General features: G+C 48.1%; 1 protein-coding gene across 1 annotated transcript in view; it reads left to right on the forward strand.

Moving 5' to 3' along the window:
- Positions 1–15,960, forward strand: part of LOC120875209 (nodal modulator 1) — a 55,474-nt gene that overhangs the window by 35,095 nt on the left and 4,419 nt on the right. The window contains exons 19-28 of the mRNA XM_040256968.1: positions 2,586–2,804; positions 2,907–2,989; positions 3,811–3,970; positions 4,331–4,457; positions 6,014–6,127; positions 6,989–7,116; positions 8,038–8,179; positions 12,845–12,928; positions 14,099–14,209; positions 15,167–15,268. Coding sequence (XP_040112902.1) covers positions 2,586–2,804; positions 2,907–2,989; positions 3,811–3,970; positions 4,331–4,457; positions 6,014–6,127; positions 6,989–7,116; positions 8,038–8,179; positions 12,845–12,928; positions 14,099–14,209; positions 15,167–15,268 — 1,270 coding nt within the window. The remainder of the gene's footprint in view (positions 1–2,585; positions 2,805–2,906; positions 2,990–3,810; positions 3,971–4,330; positions 4,458–6,013; positions 6,128–6,988; positions 7,117–8,037; positions 8,180–12,844; positions 12,929–14,098; positions 14,210–15,166; positions 15,269–15,960) is intronic.

The raw sequence follows: 15,960 nt of genomic DNA on the forward strand, positions 1-15,960 counted from the left end.
TGTTAAAGCACTGGGCATAGGCAACAGCTCCTGCCCTTGTGGAAGTTACAGTCTCACGAGGGAGGCAGATAGTAGTCCAGAGCTATAAAATTGCAGCTGTGTTAAGTGCTTTGCATAGAAGAGGCTTCCCTGATACCTCAGTTGGTAAAGAATCCACCTGCAGTGCGGGAGACCCTGGTTTGATTCCTGGGTTGGGAAGATCTGCTGGAGAAAGGAGAGGCTACCCACTCCAGTATTCTTGGGCTTCCCTTGTGGCTTAGCTGGTAAGGAATCCTTCTGCAATGCAGGAGACCTGGGTTTGATTCCTGGGTTGGGAAGATGCCCTGGAGAAGGGAACGGCTACCCACTCCAGTATTCTTGGGCTTCCCTTGTGGCTCAGCTGATAAAGAATCTGCCTGCAACGCGGGAGACCTGGGTTCGATCCCTGGGTTGGGTAGGTCCCCTGGAGAAGGGAAAGGCTACCCACTCTAGCATTTTGGCCTGGAGAATTCCATGAACTGTATATTCCATGCGGGGGTCTCAAAGAGTCAGACATGACTGAGCAACTTTCACTTAAGTGCTTTGAATTTGACCTTGTTGGGGGGTTGGGGTCCATGCAGAGGGGGTAGGCTGCTGGGGCCAGGCCATGTTAAGGGTTTTAGCTTTGGCCCTGGATACTCTGACATATTTCAAGTAGATGGATCATGCTTTTTGTTTCAAGAAAGTCCCCCTGGGTGCTGAGTAGAGAACAGATACAAGAGGCCCAGGAGTGGAAGTTGACCAAGGCAGAGGGCGGAGAGTCCTTAGGAGATGGGGCGAGAGAGGATGGGGGCTTCATCCAGATGGTGGCAGTGGGTGGAGAGCAGTGGACAGATTGGAGAGTCATCGGGCAGACTGAGTGATGAGACATGGCAGCAGGCTGACCATGTGGGCTCAGGGAGGGAAGAATATCGGGGGCAGCTGTTGGTCTCTGACTTAATTACTGGGGTTCATATTCACCAGGGTGACCAGGTGGTGCCAGAGCAACATCTTTAGTAATTTCCCACCTGAAAAGTATGAATTACTGGTATGACTAGGAATTCACATTTTTACCAGTAGTGAGTCCATGTTATATTGTTTTTGGTCTTCATTAAGTTTATTTTTGTAACCTCAGAAGAGTTTTTGTTTTGTTGGCTTGTGCTGAGATGCACAAGCTGGACGTGGCCAGGGGTGGGGTCCCTTATGGGGATCTTGTACTTCCCGGATCCAACACCGGGCTCCTGGTGGTCACCCTCCACAAACCTCCTCTGTAGCCTTCCCTCTTTCATATATGGCAGCTCCGTCTTTCTCGTTGGTCCTTGACAAAATCTTTTTTTCTCTTGCATCGCATACCTAGCTGATCCACCTGCAAATCCTGGGCTCTACAATCCATGGGAGTTGGTTCCAGGACCCCCCGTGGTTACAACACTCTGCAGATGATCAAATCCCTTATAAAGCAGAGTCCCTTTGCATATAACCTACTGCACATCTTCCCCTGTGCTTTAAATGTACTTTAAATCATCTCTGGGTTACTTACAATATCCAGTGCAAAGTAAATGCTATGTGAATAGTTGTAAATACAATGTAAATGCTATGTACACAGCTACCAGCATGGGGCAAATTCAAGTTCTGCTTTTTGGAACTTTCCGGAATATTTTCCCCGCAAACATTTTCTGTCTGTGGTTGGTTGAATCCTCAGGCGTGGAACCTGTGGAAACGGAGGACTGACTGTGCGTCTGCCATCCGTGGCTTTCTTAGCACTTGGCTCTATGCTTTGGTTTCACCCACTGTTGTCTCTTGCCAGTTCTGTTCCTGTAGCTTCCTGTCTGACCTCTGTGTTTTGGCTGTTGCTTCATAATAGTGTTGTTCATGTGAAATCAGAGTGATCTTAGTAGAAGTGAAGTAAAGTGAAGTGAAGTCGCTCAGTCATGTCCGACTCTTTGCGATCCCATGGACTGTAACCTACCAGGCTCCTCCGTCCATGGGATTTTCCAGGCAAGAGTACTGGAGTGGGGTGCCATTCCTTGCTGAGTCCCTAATAGAATATAGTCCCCCTCCTCCATCCCTGCCCGCCCAGCTCTCTCCTCTTTCCATGCTGCTTTAGTTTTCTTTATTCTACTTATCATCTGACATCATTTTTCTGTTGGGCATCTGCCTCTTCTCACTAGAATGTGGATTCCACAGGTTAGGGGCTGCTGTCTGTCCTCTACAGTCTCCCCAGCCCCTGACTCTCTTGCAGAGCACATTCTCAATAAGGTTGAAAGAAAGACGGAAGATGGTTGTGTGGAAGGAGCTCCACATCCTTTGGGAAGTTGACAGTTTCCTTCAGATCATGAAGTTAGTGATATTTCATCCCAGCCCAGATCTCCCAGATGCTTCCACATGGCAAAGAAGTTCAGTTTCCTGTTTGTTTGTTTTTTTTTTTTAAACTGTTTATCCCAAACAGGAGAAGACTGTGCCACAGTTGGTGGTCTTATGAGGTGCTTGGTTTTTTTTTAAACTGATGGATCTCTGCTTGCAGAAGTGTCTGATTTCCACTGACCTCAGGGGTCCCTGACTCCGTGTTCTGGACTGCTCCTTTCTTCCAGGTCTTCCATTGACAGTGAGCCCGCCCTGGTCCTTGGCCCCCTGAAGTCTGTGCAGGAGCTGCGGAGGGAGCAGCAGCTGGCCGAGATCGAGAGCCGCAGGCAGGAGAGGGAAAGGAGCGGCGGAGAGGCCGGCAGCGAGGGGAGGACCAAGCCCCCTGTGCAGGAGATGGTGGACGAGTTGCAGGGCCCCTTCTCCTACGACTTTTCCTACTGGGCACGGTAAGTGCCCGTGGTGGGCTTTCCCTGCAGGGTCCCTCTGTTCGGGTGTCCTTCCTTCTAGGGGTACCAGCCAGCCACATTGAAGTGTCTTAATTATTTTAGGTCCGGAGAGAAAATCACTGTCACACCTTCATCTAAAGAACTGCTCTTTTATCCTCCTTCCATGGAAGCCACCGTCAGTGGAGGTAAGTGTCAGCTCAGCTAGCCGATGACACACCTTCACAACTGTTCTTTTCCCTGCCTTTAGGATTCTGTTCTGTGCTGTTTTATAGTGAAGCCATCTTCGTAACGCATCTCAGTCCCCATTGGCGCATAGATGTTACTATTTGATGAGTGAGTGAATGAGTGAGAGGTCTAAATCAGTAAACGTAACTCTGTTAGAATTGGGGATCTTTTTGAAAAAGGACTTACTTTTCCTTGATGTTATCAGGTTGACACCAGAAGGCAGATGAAAGGCAACAGCATCTGTGGTTGAAACATCTGAAATGTCTTCATGTATCTGAACTGTTCGTGATGTTTATTTTGGGTTGGGGTGATGGAAGGGTCTTTTGGGGATGAGATAACCAGGAGCTGGTGGAATGTTTAGGCAGCTTTTGCCAGCATCGTGGGTTCAGTAAACCTTGAGCATTTGTGTGTTTGGAAGGAGAGTGTTGAAAGGCATGGCTGTCCAGCAGGCAGCCTGTTTGGGGCCGCCTTCTAAGCTGGGTCCTCAGGTCTGGCTGCAGAGGCCCTGACCTGTGGTACTGGCTTCTCTCCTCACTTGTGGTCACTGAGGGCTGAGGAAGAGGAGCCGGGGAAAGCCAGCTTTGTTGGCTATTCCTGCTAACATTCCTGACAGTTTAACAGGGCCATTCATAAATGTTGAGAGGCTTGGGCCACTTGTAGTTACTGAGGATTCTGAGATAGTCAAAAGCCTCACTGGAGTTAACTTTGAATATCTCAGTTTTAGGCCCTTCTTTAATGGGAAGCCCCACTCTCTTCCTCTGTTTGTCTCTTTCCTTTGTAGAAAGCTGCCCAGGGAAGCTGATCGAGATCCAAGGGAAAGCAGGCTTGTTTCTAGAAGGCCAGATCCACCCAGAGTTGGAAGGAGTTGAGATTGTCATCAGTGAAAAGGGGGCAAGTTCACCCCTGATCACGGTCTTTACCGATGACAAAGGTGCCTATAGGTAAGTCCGTGACTAAGAACCAGTTGGTTGGGACCAGTCGGGGAGCCCATGCTGAGTCAGACGGTAAAGAATCCACTTGGAATACAGGAGACCTGGGTTCGATCCCTGGATTGGGAAGATCCCCTGGAGGAGGGCACGGCAACCCACTCTTCCCTGGAGTGTTCTTGCCTGGAGAATCCCAGGAACAGAGGAACCTGGCGGGCTACAGTTGATGGGGTCGCCAAGAGTTGGAACACGACTGAGGAAATAACACTTCCATATTTTCAGTCAGGAAGCCCAGGAAGGAAGCTGGGGAGCCAGGTGATGCTTCCTCTAGGATTTGAAGCAAGGCATCACCAGCGTTTCTTTCTTTTTATTCAGTGTTGGGCCCTTGCACAGTGACCTGGAGTATACTGTGTCCTCGCAGAAGGAGGGCTACGTTCTGACTGCAGTGGAAGGAACCATAGGCGACTTTAAGGCTTATGCCTTGGCAGGCGTGAGCTTTGAGGTAACACCGTGTGCTTTTAAAAAGCTGTTTTATGGAGTATAACAATCATACAATAAGCTGCACGTAAAGTGTGTAATCTGACAGTTTTGACGCATGACAACACCCATGAGCACACCACCACAGTCAAAATAGTGGACACGTCGTCACCCCTCAGAATTTCCTCGCACCCTTGGAAACCCCTCTCTCCTGGCCCTCCCCACCCCTCTGATCTGCCTTCTGTCACTGTGGGTCAGTTTGCATTTCTTAGAATTTTATATAATGGAATTATTCAGGCCGAACTCTTTCTACTCTGCCTTCTTTCACTTGTAATTTTGGAGATCTGTTGACTTCAGCTTGTGTGCATACCTTCTGGGAAGCATTTTAAGCTTTCATCCTTGACTCTGTTCTCTGTCAAAGGACACAGAATGTTCTTAGAGTGGAGTTGATGTCTTTCTCTCTTCCCTCCCTCCTTCTTGGGAAGAAGCATGCTGTGTGATGGCCAGGGTGAGTCCGGAGACCCTTGAGGCTGAATGTTGTTGACATCGAGACCAAAAGAGGAGAAACATCCCATCACCTAATAAATTAAAATTCTGCATTGCAGAATGCCTTTTAAAACAAATGGAAAGATAGTCCAACTGGAGAGAAATATGTATTCCATAAATAACAACCCCAGTTTACAAGGGTCTCCTAAAACCAATAAGAAAAGACAAGCCAACAGAGAAAAGGCGAATCAAGGACATAAAAGGTGATTTGCAGAAGTCATCCAGGTCACTCATAATCACACGGGAAACACTTGACTTCGATAGTGACTGGGCAAACGCAAAGGAGGTTACCATCGAAACACTGGGTTTGGGGTTATAGTCGTAGTAATGAAGATGCTATCCATTTTTTTGGCAAGTGTGTGTTTTCCCATGCATACGTAATTTAGGAGCTGGAAATGGTTACAGCCACCCTGGAGTTCAGTTCGGGGGTTTCTTTCTGGATTTCAAGTGCACACATCCACGAAGTCATTTCTACTCCTAGGAATTGACTGTTTGGAAAAAGAAAAACTTAATTGTGCAAAGATACACACACCTGGGGACTTTCACTTCGTCCCTTCTTTTCCATCGCAAAACTCAGAGACTGGCCTGTGTGCCATGGTTTGCCAACCTCTGCTTTAGAATGAGATGCAAAAAAAAAAAAAAAAAAAGAATGAGATGCAGCTTTTCTGAACAGTGAGGCCGATTGGTGGGGACTGGTGGACGAAGGCAGTGGGGAAAACAGCTGAGGCCAGAGAAGGCGACTTGGCCAGAGGGTTGGGGGGCCCTCCTCCACCCCACTCCGACCCAGTCGCTTATGAAATCCATCAACAGTAGCCATAGTGTTGTCTCTTTGTGTGGGCACAGAGAGTTCTGGAAGGCTGCAGAGCAAATTGTTTATACTGGTTACCCTGGGGGAGGAGAGGAGACCTTCTGACCTCGCCTGCGGGCCCCAGTGAATGACAATAGAAGAAATACTAGCCGGGGCAGAATTACCTCTTGACACCTTCGTGGTTTGTATGAGTTAGCCTTGCTCTGGGGTTCCTTTCTCACCCCCAGATAAAAGCCGAAGACGACCAGCCCCTCCCTGGGGTCCTCTTATCCCTCAGCGGTGGCGTGTTCCGTTCCAACCTCCTGACTCAGGACAACGGTATCCTGACCTTCTCAAACCTGGTAAGGTGCCCACTACTACATTGCCTGCCCGGCTCCCCGATGAGCGCGCAAGGACACGGCGGCCGTGACTTGTGTATCGCTTGACAATGTGAGAACAGAAAACCATTGTGGAGTGCCTCACATTTCTTCGGGGACCAGCAGAACTTAATGCTGCTGCTGCACGTTCCCTTCCGCACAGACGTCTTGTTTTCTGGTCACCCACTTGTCACTGAGACAATGTAATTAATTACCCTGGCCCCAGTGGCTCCTGTCTTAAGTGTCCCTTTGTTTCACCACGGGATCTCATTGTTTATAATGCCAAGTCTCGTTCAGGGGGTGAGCTTGTGTTTCTTCTGCAAAGCACGCTCCCTGTGGTGGGTGGACAGCACCCATTTTCCACTGAGGATGTAGTCTGAAGCCCTGACTGGTGGACATGTCAGTTGGTCATCTTGTCAACCCTGGGAATAAAGTCACCGTTCCAGAGATGTTGCAAACAGGCAGTGAAGTGTAGCGGAAAGATTCCAGACTGGGACATGAAGCACTCCCACCTTGGAATCTTCCCTTTGCTACTTACTTGCCATGTTGTCTCAGGCTAGTTACTTGACCTCTCTGAGCTTCAGTTGCTTCATTCATAAAGTTCAGATATGATTTCTACCCTGCAGAGGTACTATTGGTGTGCCGTAATGACAGCTGGTGTTAGAATGGTAGTTGCTGTCACTGTAATGATTTACTGTAGAGTTAGTTACCATCTCTGTGTGTCTGGGAAGCCTTGGGGCTCTTGGGACCTCATTCTGGCCTCTTTCCTTCATGACTTGAGCTGCTCCCTCTAATGCCACCCCTCAACTTACAGCAGAGGCTCAGCTCGTGTTTGTGTCTTGGCAGAGCCCTGGCCAGTACTACTTCAAGCCCATGATGAAGGAATTCCGGTTTGAGCCGTCCTCTCAGATGATCGAGGTGCAGGAGGGGCAGAACCTGAAGATCACCATCACGGGCTACCGCACAGCCTACAGGTGGGCTGCCCCCTTTCTCGTCTCCCCCGGGCCGGGCAGTGGGATCACTCACACACTCTTTTCTCTCGGAACCCATCCCAGTCTTCAGGCTGGTTCTGTTTGGAAGACAAGAGCCATGAAACGCAGTCCACAAGTTCCTGACTGCCAGCCTTTTCTCCTAATGTCTCCCGTGAATGATTCAGTCACAAAGCTCCTCTTTTGAAATTGGCCTCTGAGAACCTACTGAGTACCTAAAATTTTTATTTTTTAAAAACGTTTGAAACATGAGTTAGATTTTGGAAAGAAGGAAATGCATTCACTTGAGCAAAATTTGAAAATGTTGGAAAGAAGATATTCAGTGTGGAGTTTCCCTTCTGTCCTGGCCTCCCAGCCACCTAGGTGTTCCAGCATTTCTGAGTGCATTCAGAGATGGTTTATTCACATAAGTATTTATAATTATAGGCACACACATATGTACTTATATACATTTATAGAAGCACTTCAAGGTTGATTAATCAGAAGGAACAGGTTTAGAAAAACGGACCATTTTCCATTGAATATAAAAATAGAATGAAAGGGGAAGTGATTCGTTTTCATTTTATTGGATGCTTCATTATTTAAAATAAAGTTTCAACAAAAAATACAATAAAGCGGAGTGAAAGAAAGTAGCCTTTTTAAATTACGATTTTTCTGGAGCATCCCTTAAAATGTATGAGGAGAGAAATTGATGATAGGAATGGCCTGAGCCCTCTGGCAAGAAGGCTCAACTTGTAGGCGACACAGCTGGCAGGAAGTTGTCTGGGTCATTTGGGGTACAGTCCTCCACTGAGCTATTTTGCACTCTAAATTGTTGGTAAATGCCGGACACTGTCCCTGGAATCTTTTGTGTGCCTCCGAAAGCCCCGAGAATGTCGTGTTCCGTTTCTTCTCTCATCTTTCTAGTTGCTATGGTACAGTTTCTTCCTTAAACGGAGAGCCAGAACAGGGTGTTGCCGTGGAAGCAGTGGGCCAGAGCGACTGCAGTATTTATGGAGAAGACACCGTGACGGACGAGGAAGGGAAGTTCAGGTTACGTGGATTGCTGGTGAGCCTTTGGATGTGTTTCGTTAGTGGATTTTTTCATACTGGGTTCAGTGGTGCCTGGGTTCAGTGGTGCCCCCAAGACTGCTAGGAATGAGGGCAAGAGGGTTGAGAGGGGGCATAGGGCTCTGAAACTTCCCAATCCCTATCTTAACTGACATATTCAACACTTATGTAGCTGACATACTGGGTTGCAGTTTTTTGGCAAAATACAGGTAGAAAACCATGTGTTTGGTACATCTTTTGCCTAGAACAGGTGGTCTAGCTTAGGCCAGCCTCTCAAATCAGATACCTGTGGGGCTCGAAGACAAGTGTGAAAGGTTGGAGTGGACTGGGTGCCTGTTGGGAGCAGTGTGGACTGTGGACCGTGGACAGGTCCTGGCCCATGAGAAGGGGCAACCGCCACGCAGCTCCAGCTCTTCGTAGCCATGTGGGAAATAACTCAGCGTTGACAGATGATTAGAGTTTGTAAAAGAGAAGTCAGAAATTCACATCTCCACGTGACAACTCCTGATTTTTAGATATTGACCACTAATTAAAAAAAAAAAAATAGGGGTTTCCCTGGTAGCTCGGATAGTGAAGAATCTGTCCACAGTGCTGGATACTGGGGTTCGATCCCTGGGTCAGGAAGATCCCCTGGAGAAGGGAATGGCTGGCTACCCACTCTGGTGTTCGTGCCTGGAAAATTCCATGGGCAGACAGGAGCTGTGCAACCATAGGGTCACAAAGAGCTGGACGCAACTGAGCAACTAACACTTTACTGGGGCCATGCTGTGCTTTCCCAAAGTTAAGAAGACCATGTCTCGTGTCTAGGCGTCCCCACTCACTGATACTGGGAAGTCAGGGCAGGAGGTGGCTTGGTGAGTGAGGAGCGTTCAAGCCAAAGCGGGAAAGCAGGCTTGGGCGTGTCTCCTGGGGCCGTGCTGAGGACTGGAGAATGTCTGTTCTCATGGGCCAGCTGGGTGGGCTTTCTTTGGGGTCTGGCCAGCCTTACTGCGATGCTCCCTTCTCTACCTCCTCTGTCCTCGGGGAGGCCCTGCCCGCTGCTAATGTTAACTCATTAGCACTTTCAGTGTGTGTGGAGTTGCCCCCTTGTGGCCGCCGACCCCTTCCATGGAAAAGGCCTCGGATGCTAGAGGAACAGCCTTGGAAGCGGAGCGTGCTGTCATGCTGCCATTGGGACATTTTCCCAGGGCCCCAGGGCGCTCCCTGCTTGTCTCCCAGGCCTGCTTCCCTTCCTCGTGGCAATGGTTCCAGCGGGAACAGGTGGCCCGCATGGGTGTCCCCCACCCCCAGGCCAGCTGCAGCCAGGACGCCGGGAGAGGTGGCGGGCCCTTAGATCTGGGTCTCTGCCACATGTGTTCATGCAGATGCAGGCTTTGGCAGTGCGTCCTTAGTTGCCTTTCTGCCTGGGTGTGAACCCTGCCTCTGTCACTTCTTAGCTGTGTGAGTTCAGTCAGGTGTCCCATGCCTTCTGTGTCCATTTCATCATCTGTAAAGTTGGAGAAGACTCTTGAGAGTCCCTTGGACTGCAAGGAGATCCAACCAGTCCATTCTGAAGGAGATCAGCCCTGGGATTTCTTTGGAAGGAATGATGCTGAAGCTGAAACTCCAGTACTTTGGCCACCTCATGCAAAGAGTTGACTCATTGGAAAAGACTCTGATGCTGGGAGGGATTGGGGGCAGGAGGAGAAGGGGACGACAGAGGATGAGATGGCTGGATGGCATCACGGACTTGATGGATGTGAGTCTGAGTGAACTCCAGGAGATGGTGATGGACAGGGAGGCCTGGCGTGCTACGGTTCATGGGGTTGCAAAGAGTCAGACACGACTGAGCGACTGAACTGAACTGAACTGAAAGTGAGGATGAGGATCATGGCTGCCCTACAGGTTGGCTGTCAGTATGAAGTAAGTTAATACACATGGAGCGGTGCCTGGCGCACCGACTTCACAAATGGTTAGAAGCAAGGTCAGACCACTCCTTTCCCGAGGTGGTCCTCACCAGAACTGCCAGCTTGGGGGATTGTGTGCAGCTTTCCTCGGTCCAAGTCACAGCAGAAGGTAGGCCCGGGGGGCATCTGTGCCCTTTTTCTCAGGTGGACACAGTGTTCCTGGCTCATCTCCCTCTTACGGTTGCAAGAATTCAGATTCTGCATGACCGTGTTGATTCCCCCAGAGTCTTACTGGCCCATACATATTTTTCCTTTTTTAAAATTGGAGTATAGGTGCATTACAATGTTGTGTTAGTTTCTACTGTACAACAGCGGGAATCAGCTCTATGCATACATATATCCCCTTCTCCCTCTTGAGCCTCTTTCCCACCCCTACCCCCATCCCACTCCTGTAGGTATCTCAGAGCTCTGAACTGCGGTCCCTGTGCTATACAGCAGCTTCCCATTAGTGATCCATCTTACACATGGTAGTGTATATATGCCAGACATGTGTTTCTAAACTCACCAACTTAACACATTTAATTTAACTAAACCAAATATAGTTTCCTTCTGCACCTTGATAGATTCACGTTTCAATTAATGCTCCCTCACACCCTTCTCCTTGTAATAGGTGTTAATTCATCAGCACTTTCAGTGCTGTGTGGGGTCGCCCCCTTGTGACAGCCAAAGCCTTCCACGTGCCAGGCCTCAGATGCTGGAGGAATGAATAGCCTTAGATGGTTCCCACCAAAGATTTGGACTTGGTTTGCCAGGCTCCTAGGGGACACCAGGCTGGAGAGCCCTGGTTGAAGATTTCCTCAGGATTTTGACCCCCAGGAGAATGCATTTCCACAGTTGATCTTTCTGGGCAGTGTATTTGGTGAGGCATTTTGGGTGAGAAGCTGCCTGAATCTTGCTGCCAGAGGCTGAAGGTGAACCGCTGAGTCAGTGGCCAGGAGCGAGGAGCTGGGTGGTTGGGGTGGGCTCCTGCCCTGCTGGGCATGGGAACGAGGGGGCAGTGTCTGCAGTCCCCATCTCCAGCACTGCCGTCTCCTTTTTTTCATGCCTTGCTACCGTTTTCTGAGGTGCAAATAGCTGTTGCTCATAGCTGTTTTGAACAAGCCCAGTGCTGCCAGTCCTCACTGAGCTATAAAGTGAATTAATTTGTCTACTGGTGATCATAAATTTGACTTTTCTCGGTTTTTAAAAAAATAATAGTTTTACTGTCTTTGTAAAGGTTCCATGTGCTCATTATAAGATAGTTCAAAGCAACATATTGAAAAGGACAAAATTTTGAAAGGGGGAAAAGTAGATCACCCTTTCACTCCCCCCCAAGAAGGACTCATGGTTAATATAGAGGGAATGTTGTTGAAGGTGCTGCTCTGCTCACACACAGAGAAGGTCACAGTACACGTGATTTTAGGAAACCGGGTCGTGTTATCCTCTCTAATGTACCAATCAGCAGCTACAGTCTCAGGGCTGTCCCCTCTTGGATACACAGTCATCTTTGAACTTGGCCCCCGGCTCTAGATGCTCGTGTGTCATCAGATTTGGTGTGCAGTTGGTGATCGGAAGTTGGTTATTTTACAAATTCTTTAAACCCTGCTAGTATAAGTGATCTGTCACCCTTTGGGGAAAGATGCAGATCTTTTCTTTTAATAAATGTGTAAGAAAAAAAAAGTTCAGAAGTTGACAAATGTTTGGTTCATTTAGCCTATTAAAGCTTTTCGTAAAGCTGAATTTTATCTGATATGCAGCCTTCTGAGAAGTTTTCCTTTGAACTCATATATCTTTCTCTATCAGAGTTGCCTCTAGCCCACATAGCAATGTACAAAACAAAACTTTATTTCTTCAAGGCAGTTTGTTGTAGCTTGTTGTTTAGTCGTTGAATTATGTCCGACTCTTTTGTGACCCCATGGACTATAGCTGGCCAGGCTCCTTTGTCCATGGGATTTCCCAGGCAAGAATACTAGAGTAGGTTGCCATTTCCTTTTCCGGGGGATCTTCCTGACCCAGGGATTGAACCTGTGTCTCCTGCATTGGCAGGTGGATTCTTTACCACTGAGCCACCAGGGAAGCCCTTCGAGGCAGTTTACTTCCCTCTGTTGGAAACTGTTGTAATGCGCTGGCTTAGAACAAAGTGCTTTACTGTGGTCTGCTAGAAAATGATCTGAGTAAATAACGTACATTCTTCATGTGTGCAGTGTCAACAAAAAAAAAGTTTTTTAGAATAGTGAGTTTTGTTTGGGTAAACATCATATGTCCCTATACATTTGAGGAATAGAATAAAATGTATAAAGAGGAAATCTGTTCTAAAAAAGGAAAAATCTCAAATCCCGCTTCCCAGAAATAATACCCCTTGGGAGTGGCATTCCAGACACCACTCAGTACATACATACAGGTGCAGGGGAGGGATGGACAGCAAAAGGGAATAATTTTATCGTATTTATTAAGAATAAGTTATCTTGTTTGCAATTTTGAAATCAGAAACCACATTTAATTTTCCTTGGGTAGAAGAAGCTGAATACGGTTTGAAGGAACTGTAAAACTTCAGAAAAAGGTTTCTACATCAGGGTGCTTTTTCAAGGAACTCTTAAGAAGGGAACTCTTAAGGCCTGGGAACTAAGGTGGGACAGAAACTTGTCCACCGGATGGGGGCCTGCAGGCAGAGTAGGCTCCAACCAGGTCTCAGGTAATAAGCCCTTTTCCAGATAAGTGACTCCTGCATTTATTTGCAGCCAGGCTGTGTGTACCACGTTCAGCTCAAGGCAGAAGGCAATGACCACATTGAACGAGCCCTCCCCCACCACCGGGTCATCGTGGTAAGATGTGGAATTCTTCAGCAGAATCAGTGCATGATTGCATCTCTGATCAAAAATCCTTCAGCGTTTCCCTGGCTGGCTGCCTTTCATCTGTTGTGGGGGGGACGTTACATCCTAATTAAGGGTCCTCTCAGAATAGTGTCATCTTTACAAGCAGCGTCTTTGGGCTTTTAATGAACAGCAGCACTGTCTTGCATCCAGAGCAGAAATCCGAGCTGTTGTTTTCCCACTTCCCCTGCTAGCTCTGATCATTATTCTACAAGTTGAGGATCTTAAGGCCTAAGTAGCATTTTAGATCAAGGGGGGCTAATAAAGGGAACATGGGCTTCATCAGTGACAGGGCCACTGACATGTCTTATCTTCAGGTGACCTTGTTCTTCTCACCAAGGAGAGTCTCTTGATCTTTAAGATCATGACTCGGCTAACTGATCCCTAAGGAGGCAGCCCTCCAGGTCACAGGAGGTGTCCCTGGCATCATTTGCAGTGAAGTTTTTTCCCATGGAATAAGTCTCATTTGCTAGACCAGAGGATTTGGGGCCAGACAAGAAGCCTTTGGTGGCTTTATTAGGTGGCATTAGGGATAAAGATTACGATGGGTCCAGAGGCTGGTGGGCCATTCAGGATTTTTGGCCTAGACAGTGAGTTTTCTGACGTCTTTATGGCATTTGGCATTTTAAGTGGTTGTGATGGCTGCATCTTATTTTATATTTTCCTGCCATGGGGATTCAGATCGGGACCCCAGGCAGTCATGTGGACTACAGCCCCACAGATGAAAAGGTGACTGATGGGGCCTCATGCCCACCCCGGGGGGTGTGGAGGAGCTGGGGCTTGACTCCCGCCAATTCCTGCTAGGCAAGAACATCCTTCTCTTTTTCAAGAGCCCCTGGGAAATCTGGCTCTTTTCGTATGAAATTTCTTTTTGAAAATGTTGATAAGTCATTAAAACTTAAGGAAAAAAGTACTGTCTTTGTCAAACAGCATGTCCATGGCGAGGTGTCACCTGTCGCCTCTCAATTTGGGACCTTAGATTCAGGCTGCTTGAACAGCAAGCTTTGTTCCCTGAATGCGCAGGGAAGTCGCTAGGAAATAGAGCTCCAGGGATGTCCCCTGCTGGAACAGAGGCCCCTCTCTTCCAGCTTCCTTGGCCCAGCTTGCTTTCTCTCTTCCCAGGTTGGGAATAATGACATCGATGATGTGAACATCATAGTTTTCCGGCAGATAAATCAATTTGACTTAAGTGGAAACGTGATCACTTCCTCTGAGTATCTTCCTACATTGTGGGTAAGGCCAGCTGTTGACGATTAACGTGCTCTGCTCTTTCTGGCTTCGAGACAAGAGGGAGCAAGATATCTAGGCCTGTCTAGCCCTTGCTTTAGCTGAGTGTTGAGGTTGAGATTAAGAATCTTCAGTCCCAGCATGTGTCTGGTGGAATGACTGCTAGAGAAAAACGTGGTCTGGTTTCAGATGACAGTTTTGCCAGCCTTGTGTGTCTTTAGAAGCATCACAGTAGAAGCCTCATGAATGAGCAGTGTGATCTGGGGTCTGAAACAGAGAGATGGTTTTGGGCAAAGCACCTGGTCACTTTCTAAATTCTGTGCAAGGTGCGTGTGGCAGGCAGTGGACTCAGAGTCAGACGATGGTGGGGACAGGCAGCGAACCTGGGCTGGAGGGAAAGAAAGGCCACCAACAGAACACTAAACTGCTCCTGGAAGTGGCCAGGAGCCCAGTGCCAAATGGGAACGTGTTTGGAGTTTAAGGAGCAGCTGTGGGTTGAGGTGACAGTACACGATGGGGGGCACACCAAGTGAGCAAGGCTGGTGGTGATGACATCAGGTGACCAGGCTCTCTGGGTCTCCATGGGGACAACAGTGATGCTCCTTTGGGAGTCAGGTTGGTGATGATGTACGTGAAGTGCCTGCCCTGTCCCTGGCATGTTACAGATACGTTAGAAGCTGTTCTTGTTAATGTTAGTGCTATACTAACAGGTGTTTACTATTTTGATCATTAATGTAAGTTGTCAGAATCTTAAATTTTAAAACATTTTGACAACTGTCACATCACTGGTGTCTCAGATGCATTAGGAACGGCCAGTCGGGGAGGACGGTTGCCCTTTCAAAGATCGGCGTTTCCAGAGTTCCTCTCCCCTAAGAGATAAGCCATCCCAAGGTGTCAAAAATGCGGTGTTATTTATTGCGTTGGAGTTTTAAAAGCACGCCCTGCTTTGTCTCTGCTCTCCAGGTGAAGCTTTACAAAAGCGACAACCTCGACAACCCGATCCAGACGGTGTCCCTGGGCCAGTCCCTCTTCTTCCACTTCCCACCCCTGCTCAGGGACGGCCAGGTGAGCCCGCTCCTCTCTGCGCCGTCTTTGCTAGAACGACTCCCCTTTTCCGCTGAAGGAACTCAGTTTTCCCACTTTTTCCCCTCATGCCACCTTGCTGATACAGTTGAATCAGAGGAGGTGGGGCTCTCTAGGGATTTTTTTTTTTTTTCCAGAATTAGCTCCTTTTCTGTTATAAAAATAATACACATTCATCATGGCAGGAGATCGGGGAAGGGGATGGAAATCAGACATAATACTGTCATTCAGAAGCAACTGCTGTTAACATGTCAATAGGTTTCCTTTTGACCTTTTTTGACATGTGTGTATAAATATAAAAACACGTGTCTTCGTTTTAGTAATATGAAGCTGGGACTGTTTTGTACGTTTTCTCATAATCTGTGCTTTTCAGTGAAGACTTTATCACCCGTCCTTTCTCATGCATGATATTTAATGACTGCACAGGAGGCCATGATAGAGAAAATACCGTAATCTATTTAACCAAGGCCGTCATCACTTACTGATGACGGGATGTTTGCCATCAGCTCTAATTGCACAGAGCCAGCTATTGTGGGTGCCCCGGTGGCAGCAAACTTTGAAGAGAGCTTGGTTCCTTTTGGGGACTTAGCCTGAGAGCATGAGTGGTGAGCCTGTGTGGTTCCTCCCCTGGCTTCCTGCCACCTGCCACAGGGATGATCCTCTGGCCTTTCCCG

Source organism: Oryx dammah, unplaced genomic scaffold (assembly GCF_014754425.2).
Source record: "Oryx dammah isolate SB20612 unplaced genomic scaffold, SCBI_Odam_1.1 HiC_scaffold_2, whole genome shotgun sequence".
Taxonomy (NCBI): Eukaryota; Metazoa; Chordata; class Mammalia; order Artiodactyla; family Bovidae; genus Oryx; species Oryx dammah.